At 41.1% G+C, this 19,617-nt stretch overlaps 1 protein-coding gene and 1 long non-coding RNA gene across 4 annotated transcripts in view; one reads left to right on the forward strand and one right to left on the reverse strand.

Annotated features, from left to right (window-relative positions):
- The window catches only part of NDST4 (N-deacetylase and N-sulfotransferase 4), a 160,661-nt gene that overhangs the window by 137,774 nt on the left and 3,270 nt on the right, over positions 1-19,617 (forward strand). For both annotated transcript variants that reach the window (XM_040699341.2, XM_015276354.4), the window contains 8 exons: positions 2,298-2,480; positions 4,796-4,892; positions 6,629-6,752; positions 8,665-8,839; positions 9,971-10,141; positions 13,112-13,221; positions 17,219-17,321; positions 17,625-18,160. In XM_040699341.2, coding sequence (XP_040555275.1) covers positions 2,298-2,480; positions 4,796-4,892; positions 6,629-6,752; positions 8,665-8,839; positions 9,971-10,141; positions 13,112-13,221; positions 17,219-17,321; positions 17,625-17,744 — 1,083 coding nt within the window. In that variant the 3' untranslated portion in view covers positions 17,745-18,160. The remainder of the gene's footprint in view (positions 1-2,297; positions 2,481-4,795; positions 4,893-6,628; positions 6,753-8,664; positions 8,840-9,970; positions 10,142-13,111; positions 13,222-17,218; positions 17,322-17,624; positions 18,161-19,617) is intronic.
- LOC112532302 overlaps positions 1-19,617 on the reverse strand; it is a 154,182-nt gene that overhangs the window by 94,760 nt on the left and 39,805 nt on the right. The window lies entirely within an intron of this gene.

Raw genomic sequence — 19,617 nt, forward strand, 5'->3', positions numbered from 1 at the left:
GAAGTACGTGGCTTGTTGACCTGTGGTTACCTTGGAAGGCAGAGCAGCACACTGCACTATGGCCACAGCGTATGCAGCCAAAGCTCAAGCCCAGGGCTGACCTCAAAAAATAGCAGCCAAATCCTCCTCTTCCATGCCCAGGTCACAAAAATATTACACAAACAATTCCCACCTTCAAGACAGAGACAGAAATCTCACTGACCTGAGCATACCAGATCTCCTACTACAGCTCTGAAAAGAAAAATAATAATAAAAAATACCTACCCTCTCCCTTCTTATAGCCCACGCAGGACTTTGTAAACTCACACCCAATGCCATGAGCCTTCAGCTTTGCTATCAGTTCCCCTTCCTAATCACCTAAAATGAGACTCACCTGGCCTTAGGTATCCAATTGTAAAGCAAGCAGCTTGTGAACCAGGAGTCTCTACTGCTGGTGACTAATCTCTTCCAGTTCAGGTGTTCCAGAACCTAAAAGATCCCACAAGATGCATACACCCATCTCTGCCTACAGAGCTGCATCTTAGGCTAACTCTGGTGGCCTAAGAGTTTTAGCACGCTGGTAATTATCTTGTCAGTCTTCAACCAAAAGCTCCTAAGGCTGTACAACCCAGCTCCGTAACCTAAATGAGGCACAAAAAAGCTAGGTAATAGAGTGCTGAGCCTATGCCCCTCTCCTAAGTCCAGACCAACCTGAAAGCAAATGAATCTGGGTCTGTGAGCTGCAGAGTGCATGTGAGCTGGCTGTATAAAGCAAGAACAGAACACATTATCAATGTGGTGGGAGCCTGATCCTTTCACAAGCTAACATTTGTTGCTCAGCATTGTTCTTTTTCTTCATTAAGGGTCTGGCTCAGGCCACATTTTGTTTTTGGGCTTCAGGAGTTCAGTGTAGCACGAAGAAGTGCTCCCATTAAAGGTCATCCATAAATACCTCTCATATGGAGATATTCTAAACTTCACATAAAGGAGGGCTTCATTTATAAGGAAATAATGCCCTTGTATGGCTTCTTCATCTCTCACAGTTATGATAGGCACAGAAGACTTGAGGAAAAGTGAAACTCTTATGGACTCTGTGTCCGTAAGACACAGAGACACAGCATTACCAGCTGACCACTGAGTACACAAAGCCAGTGCTCTATTTTATCTTTCCCAAAATTCTTGCATTGAGTTAGGATGGCAAAATGACATTTTTCCCACCACCATATTTTGAGGTTTGCTGTAAACTGTCATTGTAACTCTTTTACTTCACATTAAGGTCTCCTTAAAGTATGATATGGTTATATATATATATATACACACATATACACTAGTTATCAATATGATGCTATTTCTCCACGACAGTGTAATTAAATTCTATTGTCACTGCACCGTATCTGAGGCCAATGTACTGAGTGAAACAGTTAAGTAACAATACCCTGTTTGACAGCATCTTCAGAAAGCTAAATAATCACAATCTACAGATAAACTGGGCCTTTGCAGCACTGAAGCTGAGTTTAATCACCTCATATAAAGAAAGTACTGGGAAATATATTCTGCACATTATTCTTACAAATTCTTCTCTTTATCCTTGGGAAATAAATGACGAGATCTACAAAGCAAATTTCTCCATGTAAAGGAGAACTATAAAAAGACTGATAAACAGACAGAAGTTTTATTGCCTTTAAGAAGAAATCAATGGTACTGATGTTTAGTTGAGATATCATAATCTATAAATGCTTGAAAGTTTTACATTTCAGAATTTTTTATCTTTCTACAGACAAACGATTTTACACAAACTGGCCAACCCAGTTGGAGGAGACAGTCTATTAGTCAGATTTTAGTGTCAGTGTTAGACTTAGTTTGAATGAGGCAGACGCTTAGTCAGATTTTAGTGTTAGTCCTGTAAATTGCAGCTCTGAAATTAATGCTTTTCTGAGGAGTAAGAACTGGTGCTCCAGGAAGCTGGTGGTGGGCCCAGCCACGCGTGTGACTTGAACTCATAGGCCCTGGTCAGGGATTAGGAAGCAAGCAGGGCTTGTGCAAGAAACAACTTTGATGCAGTTTGACAAAAGAAATAAAAATGGAAGAATAAAGAATCCCTGAACACACCTCCTGAATGGAGATGGGGAGTCTTTGAGGTGAGAGAGGGGATTTTGAAGACATGGCACGTATGCGACTATGTATAGACTTGAAGCTGGCAGAGAGGCTGGGGAGCAGGACTGGCTTAACATTTTCCTCTTGTATTGTTTCTGAGTGGCTGTGAGAGAGTTTGGCATGCCTGCCCTTGCTCTGACTGAAAGGTTTCTCTGCTCTCCCAGATCAGCATCTTCATGACCCATTTGTCTAATTATGGGAATGACCGCCTGGGGCTGTACACCTTCTCAAACCTGGCCAGCTTTGTGAAGAGCTCAACCAACCTGCAACTGCAGACACTGCCACCCATCCAGCTGGCACACAAGTACTTTGAACTCTTCCCTGAGCAGACGGACCCCCTTTGGCAGGTAATGTCCTGACCTCTCCCTGCCTCCAATTACACTGCTTGTCAAAAAAAGAATCTGTTCCTGTAAAAATAAAAATAAAAAAGTAAAAAGCCTGCTTCACTTTAAAAACTTCTTTTTCAACTCGCCCCAAATCAGGCATATTAAAAGCAACTACATGAGCGAAAGCTCCTTCCCCTTTTATCTGCAGGTTTGCTGATGCATCACAATGTATTAACTGGTTACAGTGCACTACCAGCAAGATGAGCACAGAAAGCCTATAGCAAGAGCTACACAAGGTAAACAGCACAGGTCCATTGTGCCCATCAATGGAAGCAGCTACAAGGATTTCATGCCACTTGAACCTCCTACACCAAAGAAACGAGGAGAAGGGAGGGACAGAGGGGTCAGTGCTGTAGAATGGGCTGCTGTTTTAGGAAAGGAAAAGGGTTTCCAGACAGCCCACAAATGGCTATTTTCTATCTCTGTTGCAAATGCACAACAGTGCTGCTTGTAGTCTCTACACTGTAATTTCCCAATTGTTGTACATGTTTGGCTCTTCTCTTACTCAGAATATGATGTGCCACACTGTGCTTTTAGCTATGCAGGCTTAAATCCAGAGTGACACCATTGAGATCCAAGCAGTTTTATCAGGCTTATGCTCATACAAAGGAGCAGGAAATCTTGCTATTATTTTTGGCCCAGATGCTAAAAGTATAAATCGACAATATTCCCATTGAGTTTAGTGGAGCTGCAGTGATTCACATCATTTAATGATTTTCTCCATTATATGTTGCTAACTTTTTTTCACTAGCAAACTGTATCTTCTATTACCAGCCAATGCTATGCAAAAGCAGGATCCATGCAATAAGTCCTAACCTTTCCTGTGGGGTCTTTTGTTCACACATTTTTATTTTGTATTCATGGACAGTAAAAAGATAAGATGATGATGAGTAATATCCCACATTTCTATTCTGCCTTCATTTTGGGTTCTTATGTAAATTAAAATTGGTGCTAAGAGTACTATGCATCTGAAACCATTTCATCACCTTTGAAAGTAATGCCTCAAAGCTATTCAAACAGAGGTTTCCATTTTAACTTCAAATGAAAACTTGATTAAATCAATGGTTTAATATTTCTTTTCTTTTTCTTTTTTTTTCTCTAATGACTGAACTTAATCCTCAGTCATGTAAAACCATTATACACACATTTAATTTTTGTCAAAGGGACAACACACATGCTTGCCTAAATGCCCACAGGCTCTGAGCTGATGAAAAGCACCAGACTAATGGAGAAAGGGAAACACAGTAGTCTCATAAGGTGTGGATTTTGAAACCAATCCTTCCAGGTTTCGCAGAGCTGTTCAGCTTTCCTGATCTCACTGGGGCCCTGTAAGGACCAGTCCTGAAAGGTATCAAGGAGCTTAGTCTCTGTACACCTGGAAGGTCTGATGCCCAGTATAATGGAAGGGTTTCCAGGGATTCCTACCAATGACATCAATATCTGTGAGGAATAACTCTTAAGGGGAAATATCACGGAATCATAGAATGAATCATGTTGGAAGGGACATCGAAGACCATTCAGTTCCAACCCCCTCTGCTATTGGCAGGGCTGCCACCCACTAGGTCAGGCTGCCCCGGGGACCCATACAAGCTGGCCTTGCGTGCCTCAAGGGATGGGGCATTCCACAGCTTCTCTGTGCAGCCTGCGAGCTACCTCTGCGTAAAGAATTTCCTCTTAATGTCTAACCTAAATCTTCCCTTTAAGTACTGGAAAGCTCCCTTTAAGTAGAGGATGGCCACAATGAGGTCTTCCCAGAGCCTTCTCTTTGCTGGGCTGAACTAGTCCAGCTCCCTCAACTTTTCTTCATAGGACAGGTGCTCCAGTCCTCTGACCATCTCTGTGACCCTCCTCTGCACTCACTCCCAACAGCTCCACATCCTTCCTGTACTGGCAGCCACATGCCTGGACACAAGACTCCAGATGGGGCCTCACAAGAGCAGAATAGACGGGGACAATCACCTCCCTCTCTCTTCTGGCCACCCCTCTGTTGATGCAGCCCAGTATACAGTTTGCCTTCTGGGCTGCAAGCATGCATTGCTGGTTCTTGTCAAGCTTTTTATGTCCTTTTCAGCAGGGTTGCTCTCAATGAGTTCTTCTTTCAGTCTTTACACATCTGAGATTGCTTCAACCCAAGTGCCATACCTTGGGTTTTTACTACTTTGTGTAAGGCTCTGGTATTAGCGTGTAAGATCTAGATTCTGCAAAGTCTTACATGCATGCAAAATGTTCAGGATGTCTCTGGCATGATGTACCACAACTCTGTTTTTCTTCTTCAGAATCCATGTGATGACAAACGACACAGAGATATTTGGCCCAGAGACAAAACTTGTGACCATCTACCCAAATTTCTTGTTATAGGACCCCAGAAAACAGGTAAGAAACAATGAATTTGTAATCTAAACCAAGTCCCAGATTTGTATCTATGTGTGTAAACTGAAACCATTTCCCTGCTGTAGAACATGCATTCCTCATCCATATAGGATTCAGATAGTAACTCCTCCACCACTAACAGATAGAGAGAATGGGATGAATGGTAATATTGCGTTCTCTTTCCACTACTAGCCACTGCTACCAGAAGTCTGCTAAGGGAATAGCACCAAAATTTCCCAGCAGTCTCTATTCTAATGGGTATTATTAATCTTTCCCAATGCTCTATTTATTTGAACAGGGAAGGCTCAGATTATGAATTATTTGTTGCCTTCAATTATGGTTTTCTTTCCAAAAACTGAAGACACTTTATAAGATGTGAAGATGGATTATTTTGGCAATACTTCTGGTTGATTTGCTTTTGGAAAGAGGCATGAGCTCATCCTCATTTGCAGGAGGGGTTGGGCAGCACTGGCTCAGTGCTCAGATGCTCTCTAGAGCTGGCTCTTGCTGGCAGCCAAAGGGCAGAAATCCCAGCATACCCAGGAAAACACAGTTGCTGATGGCAGCCCCATCTGAGTCACGAGCAGCTATGTGTACATCTGCCTTGTGGACGGATGTTGAAGTAGTGTTGTGGCACTTTCAAAGCTGGTACTTGATGGCTGTGCACATCTAATTTCACTGCTGACTTTCACCCACTGGTAATCAGACAGTGCAGAAGAAGGCAGTGCAAACATCCACCATAAAGAAATATGCTGTCAAGGTGCCATAAGTAAAGTTTGTTATTAAGTTCTTTGACAAATTGTTTCCGCGTTGTTTGAATGAAACCCTAATTGCCAGTCAACACATTTACCTCTTTGCAGGCCTCCTCTGGGGGTCTCAGCATTATTTAAATTGAGATACACATTCCCACTCCCATGCTATCTATTACTGTTGTTGACATATTACAGAAAGTGGATGTTGAGGCAGGGAAATAAATGAATAATCCAAGATTATATAGAGATTCTGTGACAGTGACAAAGAGACAGAAGGTCTTGATTCATAGTCCAATGATAGCTTGCACAGCATAAAATCTTTGAAGAGTAATTTGGAAGACACATTCTCCAGAAATTTCACTTTGTATTGAATAACACTTCTGTTTGTTTGTTTGTTTGTTTTAACTAATAAATAACAACAAAAAATTATGGGGATTTTAAAGCACGCTTATTACTTGTAGGTTTGTTGGCAGGTAGACAGTGCAGATAAAATACACTGTGTCTTCTTGATAGACTTTTTATTCCTCAATAGCAGACTCCCCCAGGAGAAATGCACAGGGGAAAAAAGTGCTGTTCTGGGAGCAAGAGAAGCACAATCACAGAATTACTACTTTGGGAAACTTTTGTGCATGTAAACAATTTAAAAACAAATACGTTCAGGCCAAATTCCATCACTGGGTTAACAAAGTCAAGAAAGCAATGTCACCAACAACAGTATCATTACTGCCTCAGAAAGCAGAATTCAAAATCCAGAAATGAGAAAAGTTTACTAAGCACAGAAAAAATCTGCACATATTCCCTACTTCATCTGAAAGTACCTTGCACCTACATACCCCTTTCACAAATAGGCAAAGGAAACCTTTCTAATTTTCCAGTATATCTCAGTATGAACTGAGTTAGAAGTACTTTCTTAAATCAATTAAGTCAACGTTGTTTTTTTCTTTTTTTTTTAATGTATCCTAATGACATCTCTTTGTGTTGTTGTAGGAACAACAGCACTTTATTTATTTCTTCTGATGCATCCTTCTATTATCAGTAATATCCCTAGCCCAAAAACATTCGAAGAAGTTCAGTTCTTCAATGGGAACAACTATCACAAAGGAATTGACTGGTAAGGAAAATAACAAAAATGAAGTATTCATTATTAAAACATGCTGAATCACAATCATACAGTAGCATGTATGACATCTATGTAAATACTGGATTAATTTGTTATGCTTGGCATTATCAGAGAGAATGAGAATCTTACTTCTAATGATAGGACATTTAATCATGTCATAGAATCATCATAGAATCATAGAATGGCCTGGGTTGAAAAGGACCACAATGATCATTGAGTTTCATCCCCCTGCTATGTGCAGGGTCGCCAACCACCAGACCAGGCTGCCCAGAGCCACATCCAGCCTGGCCTTGAATGCCTCCAGGGATGGGGCATCCACAACCTCCTTGGGCAACCTGTTCCAGTGCGTCACCACCCTCTGTGTGGAAAAACTTGCTCCTAATATCTAACCTAAACCTCCCCTGTCTTAGTTTTAAACCATTCCCCCTTATCCTATCACTATCCACCCTCGTAAAAAGACGTCCCCCCTCCTGTTTATACATTCCTTTCAAGTACTGGAAGGCCACAATGAGGTCTCCCTGGAGCCTTCTCTTCTCCAAGCTAAACAAGCTCAGTTCCCTCAACCTTTCTTCATAGGAGTATTGCAGCAACAATTTTCTTATTCTTTTCACAAATGAATAAAATAGCAAGCACAGTAATGATGGCTGTTTTCTGAATATCATCTCTGTCTTCTCATAACTATGTATTTTGAAAGGGATGAATTATACCTTTTCTCTTTAGTGTTTTTAATTAAGTAAAATTTGGCTTCTCATGAGAAGAAAAAAAGCCCTCCATAAAGATTTTCAACTGATTCTCCTCTCATAAATTTTAAACATTGCTTTTATTGTTTTTGCTTAAGAAGAAAATTTTGTAAGGCTTTTGTTTCCATGGGGAATGACACTCATCTTTGTATGAAAACCAAAATATAAGACAAACACCACATTATACAAAAACATATCAATCTTTTCCAAGGTGCCATGAAAAAGGAGGAGAAAGAAATACTTATTTATTTTTCATAGTGCATAAGGGAAGAGCTCACACATAGATATCACAGAGTATATGGTATACTGCACAAGGAGGAGAAAGAGTGGGATGAGCAGGACTGGTAGATCAGGACTTGGCTCCTAGCATGGCAGGGCTGAACTGCTGTGGAGCCCCATGAACCAGCTTTTATTCCCTAAAAACCATTTGAGACTGTGAGTCTCTCCTCTGCAGCACTGTCTACATAAAGAAGCTGGCCTTTCTGAGACCTCTTCTGGCACGTTTCACTGGGATTGGCTGCTAGGCTCAGAGGTCAGTAGAGTTTTGAGCACAGGGTAAGGTCCCACACACTTTGTTTCAGTAGGAAGTACTTAAAAACAACTAGCCACATCAAAACTGAAGTTTCTGGAGTACTCAAGCAAACTAACAAGACCATAAAATGCCTTCGTTTGAATTCTTCAGTCTTTGGATTAAACTTTCTATGCTATTCATTTTTACCTCAAATCAATTTTCAATGGTAAAAATCATGAAAGCCAAAATTTGAAATCTTGCTTTCTGAAAATGGCTAAAAGACTTGTCAGTTCAAAGATGAAATATTTCAACAATGTTAAAACTAAATGGTTTGCATTTTGAAGCTTCTCTCATTTTTTTTCTCTGGCTAAAACTGAACCGGCAAAAGATTTCCTTGTGACACTGAACTTATTAGAAAAATCCCATCCATCAAAGGGAAAACCTAATTACCTGACTTCATGGGGGACTTAGCTATTACCAGTACCATCCAAGAGCCAAAATCTGTTCCCCCTATTCCGGTTCTGGAGTGAGCTGAGAAATTTAATTTTGCTTGTTATGAATTATGTCTGAAAATCTACTTTTTGACCTACCATGAAATGAGATGTAGATGCATATGACCCTTTTAATTCTAATTAATTTCTTTACCTCCCAGGTACATGGATTTCTTCCCCACTCCTTCCAACACCACCACTGACCTTCTCTTTGAGAAAAGTGCCAACTATTTTCATTCTGAGGAAGCTCCTAAACGAGCAGCTTCCCTCATCCCCAAGGCCAAGATCATCACCATCCTCATCGACCCATCTGACCGTGCCTATTCTTGGTATCAGGTATGGACCATGCCTTTGAGAAACAGACAGTGAAATCAACAGCGGGGATGATGACCATCATCAGTGGGAATTTGTGCCCTTGAGCAAGAACAGGATTTATTGCACAGCATTTGCATTGTGTGAAAGTGGTAAAAGTGAAAGGATGCTGAATGCCAGCTTTTGCAGTTGGCACCTGTTACACCAGTGTCATAAATGATGAAACTTCTCAGCACAGAGCTGCCACTAGCTGTAAACAAGCATATTAATCTCAATTACATTTGACACTACATAGAGGAAAAGCAATGTTCCTCGCCCAGGGAGATGCACGGGGGAAAATGAGCATGGCCTAGCTAGAAATCAGAGCTTTTTATGCTGAGAATATGGTTCCTCATCTAGTCCTCTGTCTTACAAGCTGAATAACATGGATTAGTGTACAAATATATGTAATATATTCTAAAGTTTCCTCATAGTTGAAAAGAGATGTGTCTGAAGGGTAGGGTTGAGGGTTTTTTTCTTTTTGTGGAAATAAAACAAAACATATTAGTTTTCTGAGGAAACTCTAGGATGCTCTTTGCTGCCTTTTGTCATATCCATACCTTTCCATGAGAAAGTCTGTTCACTGTTTTTTTAATGAGATATTTTGGTATGCAAAATATGGTGTGGTTACAGAAATTAAGAAAATACTAAAAACAGGGTTAAAATTGACACAGATAATGTTGCAATAAACAGAAAGTACAACACTTCTGATACTGCTCTACAAGAAATAAAAAGTGGCTTAGGGCTGCAATTTGCACCCTTTCTAATTTGCATCTGTACAAATGCTGATGGGAGATGCATAGCAGTAAAACATTGGATATCCTTTGGCAGAGCACCTCCTCAGCTCTTCTCTCACCCCTGGTTCCAGCATGGAGTAGACTGAGGTGCAGAGAAGGGCAGGCAAAACCTCCAACTCTCACACATTGCAATATCTGAACTGAGGTCGTTGCCTTCTGAGGAGAGTTATAGGATGTACTGGGAAAGAGGCTGTAGGGAGTCATGATTTTGCTCTTTGTGGGCATTAGAAGTACCAGAGCAATTTGTTCCTCTTTTTCTCTTTGATCATGGCTTACTCTTCAGAGTCATAGTGATGTGTGACTAAATATCTCCCATTAGCATCAGCGCTCTCATGAGGATCCCACTGCCCTGAAATTCAATTTTTATGAAGTCATTACGTCAAGCCCCTGGGCACCCTCAGAGATAAGGACTCTCCAGAAGAGGTGTCTGACGCCTGGATGGTATGCTGTCCACATTGAACGATGGCTAACTCACTACCCAGCTTCACAGGTAACTTTGAATCTGTTAGTTCACTAAGGTTGCAGAAGGTCCTGCAATGAGTATTGGCCTTATTGATAGAGGTAATGGGATGCTTCCCACTGGAACTCTTAGCCATTAGGAAGTGCAGATTTGTCAATATCAGAGCATTTACCAGAAATATTTTGATTTTTCTGTGTTCTGCAACAGGAAAACTCTTTGACCTCTAGCCACATGGACTCTATGAGTGACTTTCTTTCATAGAAAATTTTACATTTATTTGATGCTGATAGGGAATTAGCATTCCTCAGTATTAGAGCAGAAATTCTTTCTTTTGCTTCATCTTTCTTCAGATGTTTTATTGAAATGTCTTTTACAAACCTTTCCATGAACATTTAACATAAACATATAGGTCTAACCAATATCATACAATCATAGAATCATCTAAACTATCTAAACCAACTGTCCACCTTCCACCAATATTGCCCACTATTCTATGTCCCTAAGTACTACATCTACCCGTTCCTTGAATATCCGGGGATGGTGACTCCACCATCTCCCTGGGCATCCTGTTCCAGTGCCTGACCATTCTTTCTGAGAATAAATTCTTCCCAATATCCAACCTGAGCTTCCCCAGCACAACTTGAGGCCATTCCCTCTTGTCCTTTCACTGTTACCTGGGAGAAGAGGCTGACATCCACCTCACCACAACCTCCTTTCTGGCATTGTATAGATTGGTAAATTTTCCCCCGAGCCTCCCCTTCTTCAGACTTAATCTCAGTTTCTTTAGCCGTCCTGTGCTCCAGATCCTTCACAGCTTTGCTGCCCTTCTCTGGACACACTTCAGGGCCTTGATGTCTTTCTTGTAGTGAGGGGTCCAAAACTGAACACAGTTCAAATCTGAGTACAGAGGGACAATAACTTCCCTGCTCCTGTTGGCTGCACTATTTCTGATACAAACCAGGATGCCATTGGCCTTCTTGGCCACCTGGGCTCATTACTGGCTAGATCCTTTTCCTCCACACAGCTTTCCAGCTACTCTGCCCCAAGCCTGTAGTGTTACATGGGGTTGTTGTGACCAATGTGCAGGGCTCAACCCTTGGTCTTGTTGAACTTCATCCCATTGTCCTCAGTTCATTGATTCAATCTATACATGTTCCTCTGGCATTCTAGAGCCTTCCTACCCTCAGGCAGATTGTTACTACACCTTGATGTTGTCTGCAATCATGCTGAGTTTGTGCTCAATTCCCTCGTCCAAGTCATCAATAAAGGCATTAAACAGGACAGGCTCCAATGCTGACTCATGGGGAACACCACTCATGACCAGCCGCCAGCTGGATTTAACTCCATTCATCAGCATTCTCTGGGCCCAGTCCTCCAGCCAGTTCTTTTCCCAGCAAAGAGTGTACCTGTCCAGCCCACAGGCTGCCAGCCTCTCCAAGTGAATACTGTGGGAGACAGACTCAAAGGCTTTGCTGAAGTCAAGGTATACTACATCAACAACCTTTCCCTCATCCACCGAGTGGGTCACTTGATCATAGAAGGAGATCAGGTTGGTCAACCAGGACCCGCTTTTTGTGAACCCATGCTGGCTAGGCCTGATCTCTGGGCTGTCCCACACATGCCGTGTGATCTCACTCAGGACGATCTGCTCCATAACCTTCCCTGGCACTGAGGTCAGGTTGACAAGCCTGTAGTTTCCCAGATACTCCCTATGGCCCTTCTTGAAGATGGAAATCACACTGGCAACTCTCCAGTCCTCTGGGACCTCTCTGATTGACCAGGACTGCTGATAGATGGTGGAAAGCAGCTTGGCAATCACCTCCACCTTTGGTGGATTCCACCTGGCCCTATGCGCTTGTGACAGGCCAGGTGGAGTAGTAGGTCTCTAACTGTTTCCTTCTTAATCATAGGGGATTTAATCTGCTCCCCATCAAGTCACAAGGCTGAGTACTCTGAGAACTGGTCTGAAATATGCCTATTAACAAACAGAAATTGTTTCATGATATAAACCTAAAGAAAATGCTTTAGTTACACAACAGGGGCATTCTTTACCTCTGTACATGGTTCATTGCTTACATACTATGTCTGCCTACTGTAAGAAAAAGATATTAAAGGGTAATTAAAGAATAAGCATGTTTGTCCTGGGAAATCTGGAGCGTGCACAGGGTACCACGTGTCCCATGCCCCGTTACCTGTGCTCCTTATTCTCTTTTCTTCTGGACTGGGCTGCTGCCATCCCTCATGACAATTTCTCTACTTCTCCTACAACAGCAAAAAGCAAATGCACACCTCTTATTAAACATGCAGGGGCACACTGACATATTTCTTGTAAAACTGGTAACCATTCATGTTGCATAGTTGTAGTGATTAATTTTACAAGATGCACAACAAAATGCACTCACTCTTAATAAGGTGCGCAGAGAGTGCACTCACGGTGCTTACTAATGGGCACTCAGTAATGTGCATTCACTCAGCCTGAGCACTCAAAAACTTAATAATTCATAATAAGCCTTCATGATAAATATAAAACACGTCTGTCCAGAATAGTTATTAGCAATGGTTCTCTGGGAGACTTTTGATACATACTCTTAACATTTGCTTGTGGACGTCAATGTACCTTTACATCATGACAATTCTAAATTAAAAAGAAAGAGAGAGAGAGAGAGACCTTTGCTAACAGTTTTGCAAGGCTGGTGGTAATTCTGAAATAAACTGCCACAATATCACTTTTGAACATTTAATTGTTCGGCTTCTGAACATTTAATTCTAATATATAAGTGTTCTATCACTTCTCTTATTCCATGCCAGACTTCCTACGGACACACTGTAAACCCTTGAAACATTTCTGCACTCCTTCCTTATCTCTCTGACTCAGAATTATTTGGTACTTGGGTTAGGTTTGTGAGATTTAACTCTTCCTTCTGAACAACAAGGAAATAATGTTATTCCTTTCTTGAACCTCAATCTGTTTCTCACTGACTGGCATATTTATCCCTATAGTTGCTAATTATTGATGGACAGCAGCTAAGAAGTGACCCAGCTACTGTGATGGATGAAGTGCAGAAGTTCCTTGGAGTCTCTCCTCACTATAATTACTCTGAAGCTCTAACGTGAGTCTTTTTTATCATCTGTCCTATGGAATCACAGATTAGTACATCATTAGTTACAAACAACAACAAAAACTCACAAGAAAAACAATTTTGCAAAGAAAAAAGCATTTTTTTCAAAGTTGTGTTTAAGATGCATTCAGTTTTCCCCTAACTTGCATACACGCATTACAGAATTTACTTGCAAGGTTCCATACATTTTCATGTGCAAATTCTACTTCACACAACACACAGAGCAAATGATTGCTCAGTATTTTGTATTAGGCACAGAATGGAGGCCCAGGTTCATGTAAAAAATGTCTGCTACATTTGAGTGTTAAACCACAGATGCCCAAGATGTTTCCTCTGGTTCTAGTGCTGCTTTCTTGGCTATAACAATTAAAATGTGGGTTCAGTCGATGTAAGTTGTGCATGTACAAGCTCAGCAGACATTTGCAAATCACACTGTTGAGCATTATGACATCTTCCAGAAGCTGAAGACCCCCTGCTGTTAAGTCTGAAAAGATTAGTTTAAACATTTTTACCACATTTATGCAGATGTTTAATGGCAGAGATTAGGAGAACATCATTCAGTATGGTGGGATTCATCTGCTTGCAAAGTTTCTCTATTTGTTTGCTTTTATTGTAGACCAAATATATCATTCCCTAATCCTTTTTCCATAAGTGGTTGGGCCAGTTCTGTTGCCTTTTTCCCTGGCAGCACTCAGGCACATGGCATGGATGGATCTGGTCTGTGTGCTGGCAGTTGGGTGCAATTATGAACTTGCAGACCTCAACCTGGGATACGGGGGCAGCTCAGATTTTCATGTGAAGCTGGAAACCCTCTGTCACCTGGGGTGCCAGTGCTGCAAGTGGAGGTGCTCTGCAGGAGCCCAAATCAAGGTCCTTACACAGAGTGGAAGCCTTTTGATTGACTGCCTGAAGCCTCTGGCTTCGAACTAGTGACTGCAGCAAAGATGAGCCCGGATCATATTTCTCATCCTTGCCACCTGGAGGATAAGGCTTTCCCCAGAAAAGGGGATTAATGGCCTGTGTGGCACTCTCTCTTTGACATGTTCCAATTCCCTGCAGGAAGGCAGAGTCTTTGTGGAGGCGGGAGTGGGCTGAATTTATCTCTACCCTCCTAGTCCGACAGCAAATTGTAAGAAGCTTTTGCACTGAATGTCTCTGTGTGAGGATCCTGTCATCATAAGCAGAGCTGCACTGGAGGAGTCCTGGCACATCCGTGGGCTGAGAAGCCTTGTGCCCTGATCAAGGCTGCTCCTAGCCCATGACAGAGGGGCTGGCACAAGGGAGAGCATCTGCCTTCGCTTCCTGCATACTGGCAACAGGAAAACTGACAGAAAAATGAGGCCAGTGAGGCCCCTCTGTCCCCACACTGTTTCTTCTCCATCTACAATTTGTCTTCAGTACTGCCTCTGGTGGGAGGGTTATACTCATTTAAACTGCAGGCATGAAGTGAGAGCTGAGAGTCTGCTGCTCTTTGACTCTCAGGGACATTGCCAAAGTACTTTTCTAGAGGAGAAGTTTTGGATTTCAGAATGTGATTTTTTAAGTAATTAGTTTCTGAAGTGGAGGAAATACAGCTGAACTACTGGTGCTCAAACAACTGCTGCTACACATCTGCAGGGGCTTCTGCTTTGCTCCAATAATACACACCTACATGCATATGGCTTCCTTTCCATAACTAAATTAAAGTCAGAGGAGTAACATGTAGGGAAAAATTTGGCATTTCCTACGTTTTTGAACAGAAAACACTGTATTGCAAAAAGGTCTATAAAATTATGCAATCACCATTTAGAGACACTGAGAATGCAAATGAGTGATAGAAGCCCACACCTCTGTAAGGATTTAGAACGGAAAATGAAAATGTGTTAAATGATGTAGTGGCTTTGTCTTAGAACAGTCAACGTAATAGGATAATTCCTAGACATTGCTGTCTAATAACTGCATACCACACACTTTCAAAGTCATTACAAAGCAGCCTAAGGATCCAGTCCTGCAAATGCTAGTGAGCAATAAGTTCATTATCAGCCATGAGTACATAAACATCGCATGGGAGAGTAATATTCATGTAGGGACCAGGGAACCAGCCCCTTCTCAAGCTCCAGAGTGAGTAGAGCAAGGAAGTGCATATGACACTGGGTTGCCAGCTGGATCACCATCTCTTCCACACATCAGGACACCCTCTTGAAGTAGTAAAAACCAAATGGGAAATGAACAAATATTGCAAGGACTTAACACATAACATTGGTAGGAATACACTGTGATCACCAGGAAAAGTGCTAGGAAAGGGAAAGAAGTCCATGGTGTTTCATGAAGTTCCCACCTGTTTCTATTCTACTCAATTATCTTTACAGAAGCCCTGAGATTTTTGTAATACCTGGACACAATAGGTTGAATTAAGTCTGGGATGCCTTTTCCTCTATCCAGAAATGCCCTCTCTTCTACTGTCTAAACTTATACATTCCTTTAATAATATTCAGTATGCTGAGTCTGAGGCAGAAATATTGTTCGGGGCATGATTTTGTAGTTTTCCTTTTATGTCGCATACTATATTACTTCTCCTCTTGGGAAATTAGTGAAAGCCAGCTAACATGCTTCTGTATGCAATGAACAGAAGGAGAAGGCCAAAGTAGAAAGGATTCTATTATCAATATACCCATTTAATCAATGATTTATTTATTTTTAATTGATACGGCTACTGAAATAATTTAGGAAACAAGGGCCAGGCTTGCAATAATAGGCTGGGCAAGAAAAAAAAGGTGAAGAAGGTTCACGCTTCTCCAGAAATTAATTCAGTTCTGTACAGCAGCAAATCACAGGTATGCCCATGTCATATGGACAGATCCAGGGCAGAAAGGTAGTCTGTAACTAATTAACTCCATGTTCCAGACAATTATACTTCATCCTTCTCAAACATCTGCTGAATAGCAGAAATGAACCTTTTCAGTGCCTTATGAGTGCTGCAAGTCCCACTGCAATAAATTCGAAACTTAACATTGTGTGTTGTTCATTCCTTAGTATGTGCTCTAATGTCTTAATCTAATATTCCTATATCTTTGAATTTTAGACATCAAAATCAAATTGCATATTTCATATAATATTGTTAAGACAGTGTTTATATTTCAATGCCTTCTTTGGAATGGAAGTGATACTTAGGCCTAATGATATGGAACAACCAGCTTCCCAGGTGGAGCTCAATTACCAACCAAAAAACAGGCATTCTGTCAGAAAACATAAGCACTACTTATTTCACTCAGAAAATCAACATAAAACATTTTTATATTAGATTTCTTATCATTTTATAGTCCAATCACACACTTTACTTTTAGAAATATACTTAAGGATTGATTCTGTGACTGTCAAAATCTGCAAAATATATCAGATTGCTCTTTTTAACCTCTTTCACATTAACAGTACTGACCTACAATATTATCAGCTCCTACTGGCCATCTGGAGCGCTTTTCTTGATCAAAATGATAACACTCTTGAGAATACAGTGCACATACTTCCAGGAAAAGAGTTGGTCAGTAATTCTCCAACAAAGGTTTCTTTGTTCTTTGTCAACTGATCAAAATGTAAGCATTGATCCTGCTTGGATCCGACATGGATAACATCTCTGATCAAAACCAGACTACAGAATATGAGTGACGGTCTGGAAGACCTTTGAGGTTGTCCTTCAGAACCACAATTGGCATCCTATAGCATTACATTTGAAACGTGTACTCTATATGCTGGGCTAGTAGAATAAGAAATAGATAGTACAGGTAAAGTACAATGTGAAAAACTTATTGCCTTGAGCCACTCTCAAAATGAATTGGGGGAAAATATTAAATTCCCAGAGCTTTCATGAGAGGAAAGCTACTTCCCACTCTGTTCTCACTATTTATGTCATCTAGAGATGTGTGTAGCCATAATTGTTAGCTAACTGTGATATTATGGTAGCTGTGAGATTCTTCTGTAATTAAATCTTACATATAATTATAATCCTTTATAGGTTTGACCCTCAGAAGGGCTTTTGGTGCCAGTTACTGGAAGGAGGGAAAACAAAGTGCCTGGGAAAAAGCAAAGGTCGAAAATACCCACCAATGGACCAAGAGGTAAAGGCTTTACAGAGATTTAAGTTAATGTTTTTTTTTAAATACAAGTGCTGTGTTTGAATCCTAGAGCAAGCACTTTAAAAATAGTAATAATAAAATAAAATCACTGGCTCGGTACTCTTAAAAACCAATTTTTTTCAATGATCTCTGAATAGTAGGAACTAGTAGGAACCTAGAAGAGGCTCTCCCTGGGAGACAAGAATAGCTCCCAGGCACCCCTCTGCATGGCGGCAAGAGCCTACCACCATTTTGTGTAGGGTAAGCCTCCTTGTCTGACTATTTGTGTTGTTTCCTCCCTCACAGTCCCGAGATTTCCTGTCGAGCTACTACCGAGAGCACAACGTGGAGCTGTCTAAGCTGCTGCACAGACTGGGTCAGCCCCTGCCCTCCTGGCTGAGACAGGAGCTGCAGAAGGTCAGGTAGCACACATGGGCAGGGGACCAGCCAAGGATCATTTCCTTCACCGTGAAACCCCTGCTTCTCCGACTCACCTGTGATCGTCAGTAGAGGACCTTGTGAATTATGCTCTTTCTTTAAAAAAAAAAAAAAAAAAAAAAAAAAAAACAATAGAAAAGAATAAAAAAAACCCAACAAGTGTTTATATGCACGCGCTGACAGTTATTAGCATCAACCCTTTTTGTCAGCTTCCAGGAAATACTATGGAGCTACGTGGCATTACTCTTTTTACCCAGAACAGGATTCGTGCATAGTCTAGTCCTTCTGTTCACCAGAAAGTACCAGAAGCTGTGTGTAGGACAGATTGACTTCAGTGTGTATGACAAATTGCAGTCTGTCAGGACACAACCAAAGGATGGGAACATCTCTCGCTGGATTGTGAGGTTGGTCAACTCCTGTTGTTTTTTTTTCCATTCAGTCGCACTCCAAGTTTTCCTCTTATTTCATAGCAGAATTGAGCACTTTGCAGCCAGAGTCCCTCCTGTTTATGATATACACAGTATTAACATGCTATCGTTATTTCTGCCACTGAATGAGGTAGGCTAGCTTCTCGTCTCTTGCTCTTTCTTCTTACCTCTTGCTTCAAGGACTGATGGTTGGACCAAATGATCTTTGTTAGACCAATTCTTCTGGGTTTCCTGTCGTAACTCGCAATAGTCTGTGTTCTTACTTCTTTTGCATACTTTCTCACTTCACAAGAAGATATTTCCTTATATACTGAGTTACACATATTGTTGACATACTGCTCACCAAGGTGGCTCTCCTCTTAGATGTCAATGAAATCCACTGACTTTCATCTTGATGGAACTGCTTTGCCTCCCTGGTGGTGTTTTTCAGCATATCTGCTCAGTTCCTATAGCAGCTGTGATAGAGCTCTGAGATCTGAAGTTACATTAAGAATTTTTTTCATAATGCCATGGGTCTCCTTAAAACACTATCAAAACCTTTTAAAAGCTAAATAGGCCATTAGAGAAATGTACTGACAACAACCTAATGTTGTCAATTTTGATTTTAACTGGAAAGGAAAGGTTTTGTTCTGAAGCCTCAAAAAGAAGAGAATGGGTTAGTCATTTAGGGTCTCAGTCTGAAAACTATTACAGAAAAAAACCTCTAATGACCCATGCTATTTATTAAGTTTTTGAAAAATTCTACAAAGATCATTGAAGAACAGAGTACTTCTGTAGATCTTAACAGCGTTGAATGTACAAGTATATCCACTGTGTGACAGACATATTTATAATGAATATGTTTTTATGCCTACATTTCCACATATTGTGTGTATCTAGATCAGGTATACACTTAGTTCCAAATATTTGGTTTTTGTGCCCATAAGTAAATGAAAGAATTTCTTACTAAAAATACAATATCATGAACTGTGTTTTCTTGTCAGATCTGTGTGGGCAGTTGACAAGGTTGAGCAGAAATTCACTGGGAAACTTGAGCTGGGTGAACAAATAACATTTAGGCACATTGGTCTTGTAACAACTTTTTCTCAAGAAAATGAAAGTTTTGCTACATGTTCTTTATGCAGACTTCCTTGTAAAAGTTTCTAAGCACAAGCCCCTTCAGAGGATGCATTGCAACACCATCAGGGTTTATCATAACTCCAGTAATTTTTTGATCGACAAGCCCAGGGCTTTCCACAGCTCTTCTGGATGCATTTTGCTCACAGCAAGGGCAGGATAGCGGTGGCACTTCTCACAGGTGTCCTCTGGCACCACCTGCTGACACAGTTTCTTCTTACGTGTCCTTTGCTTTCCTCCATCATTGCCCAACAGTCTTCACCTGGTTCCCTTTCATATCCCTTCAGCCCTTTAATCAGTTTCAGTGATACCCTGGT

Source organism: Gallus gallus, chromosome 4 (assembly GCF_016699485.2).
Source record: "Gallus gallus isolate bGalGal1 chromosome 4, bGalGal1.mat.broiler.GRCg7b, whole genome shotgun sequence".
NCBI classification, from domain to species: Eukaryota; Metazoa; Chordata; class Aves; order Galliformes; family Phasianidae; genus Gallus; species Gallus gallus.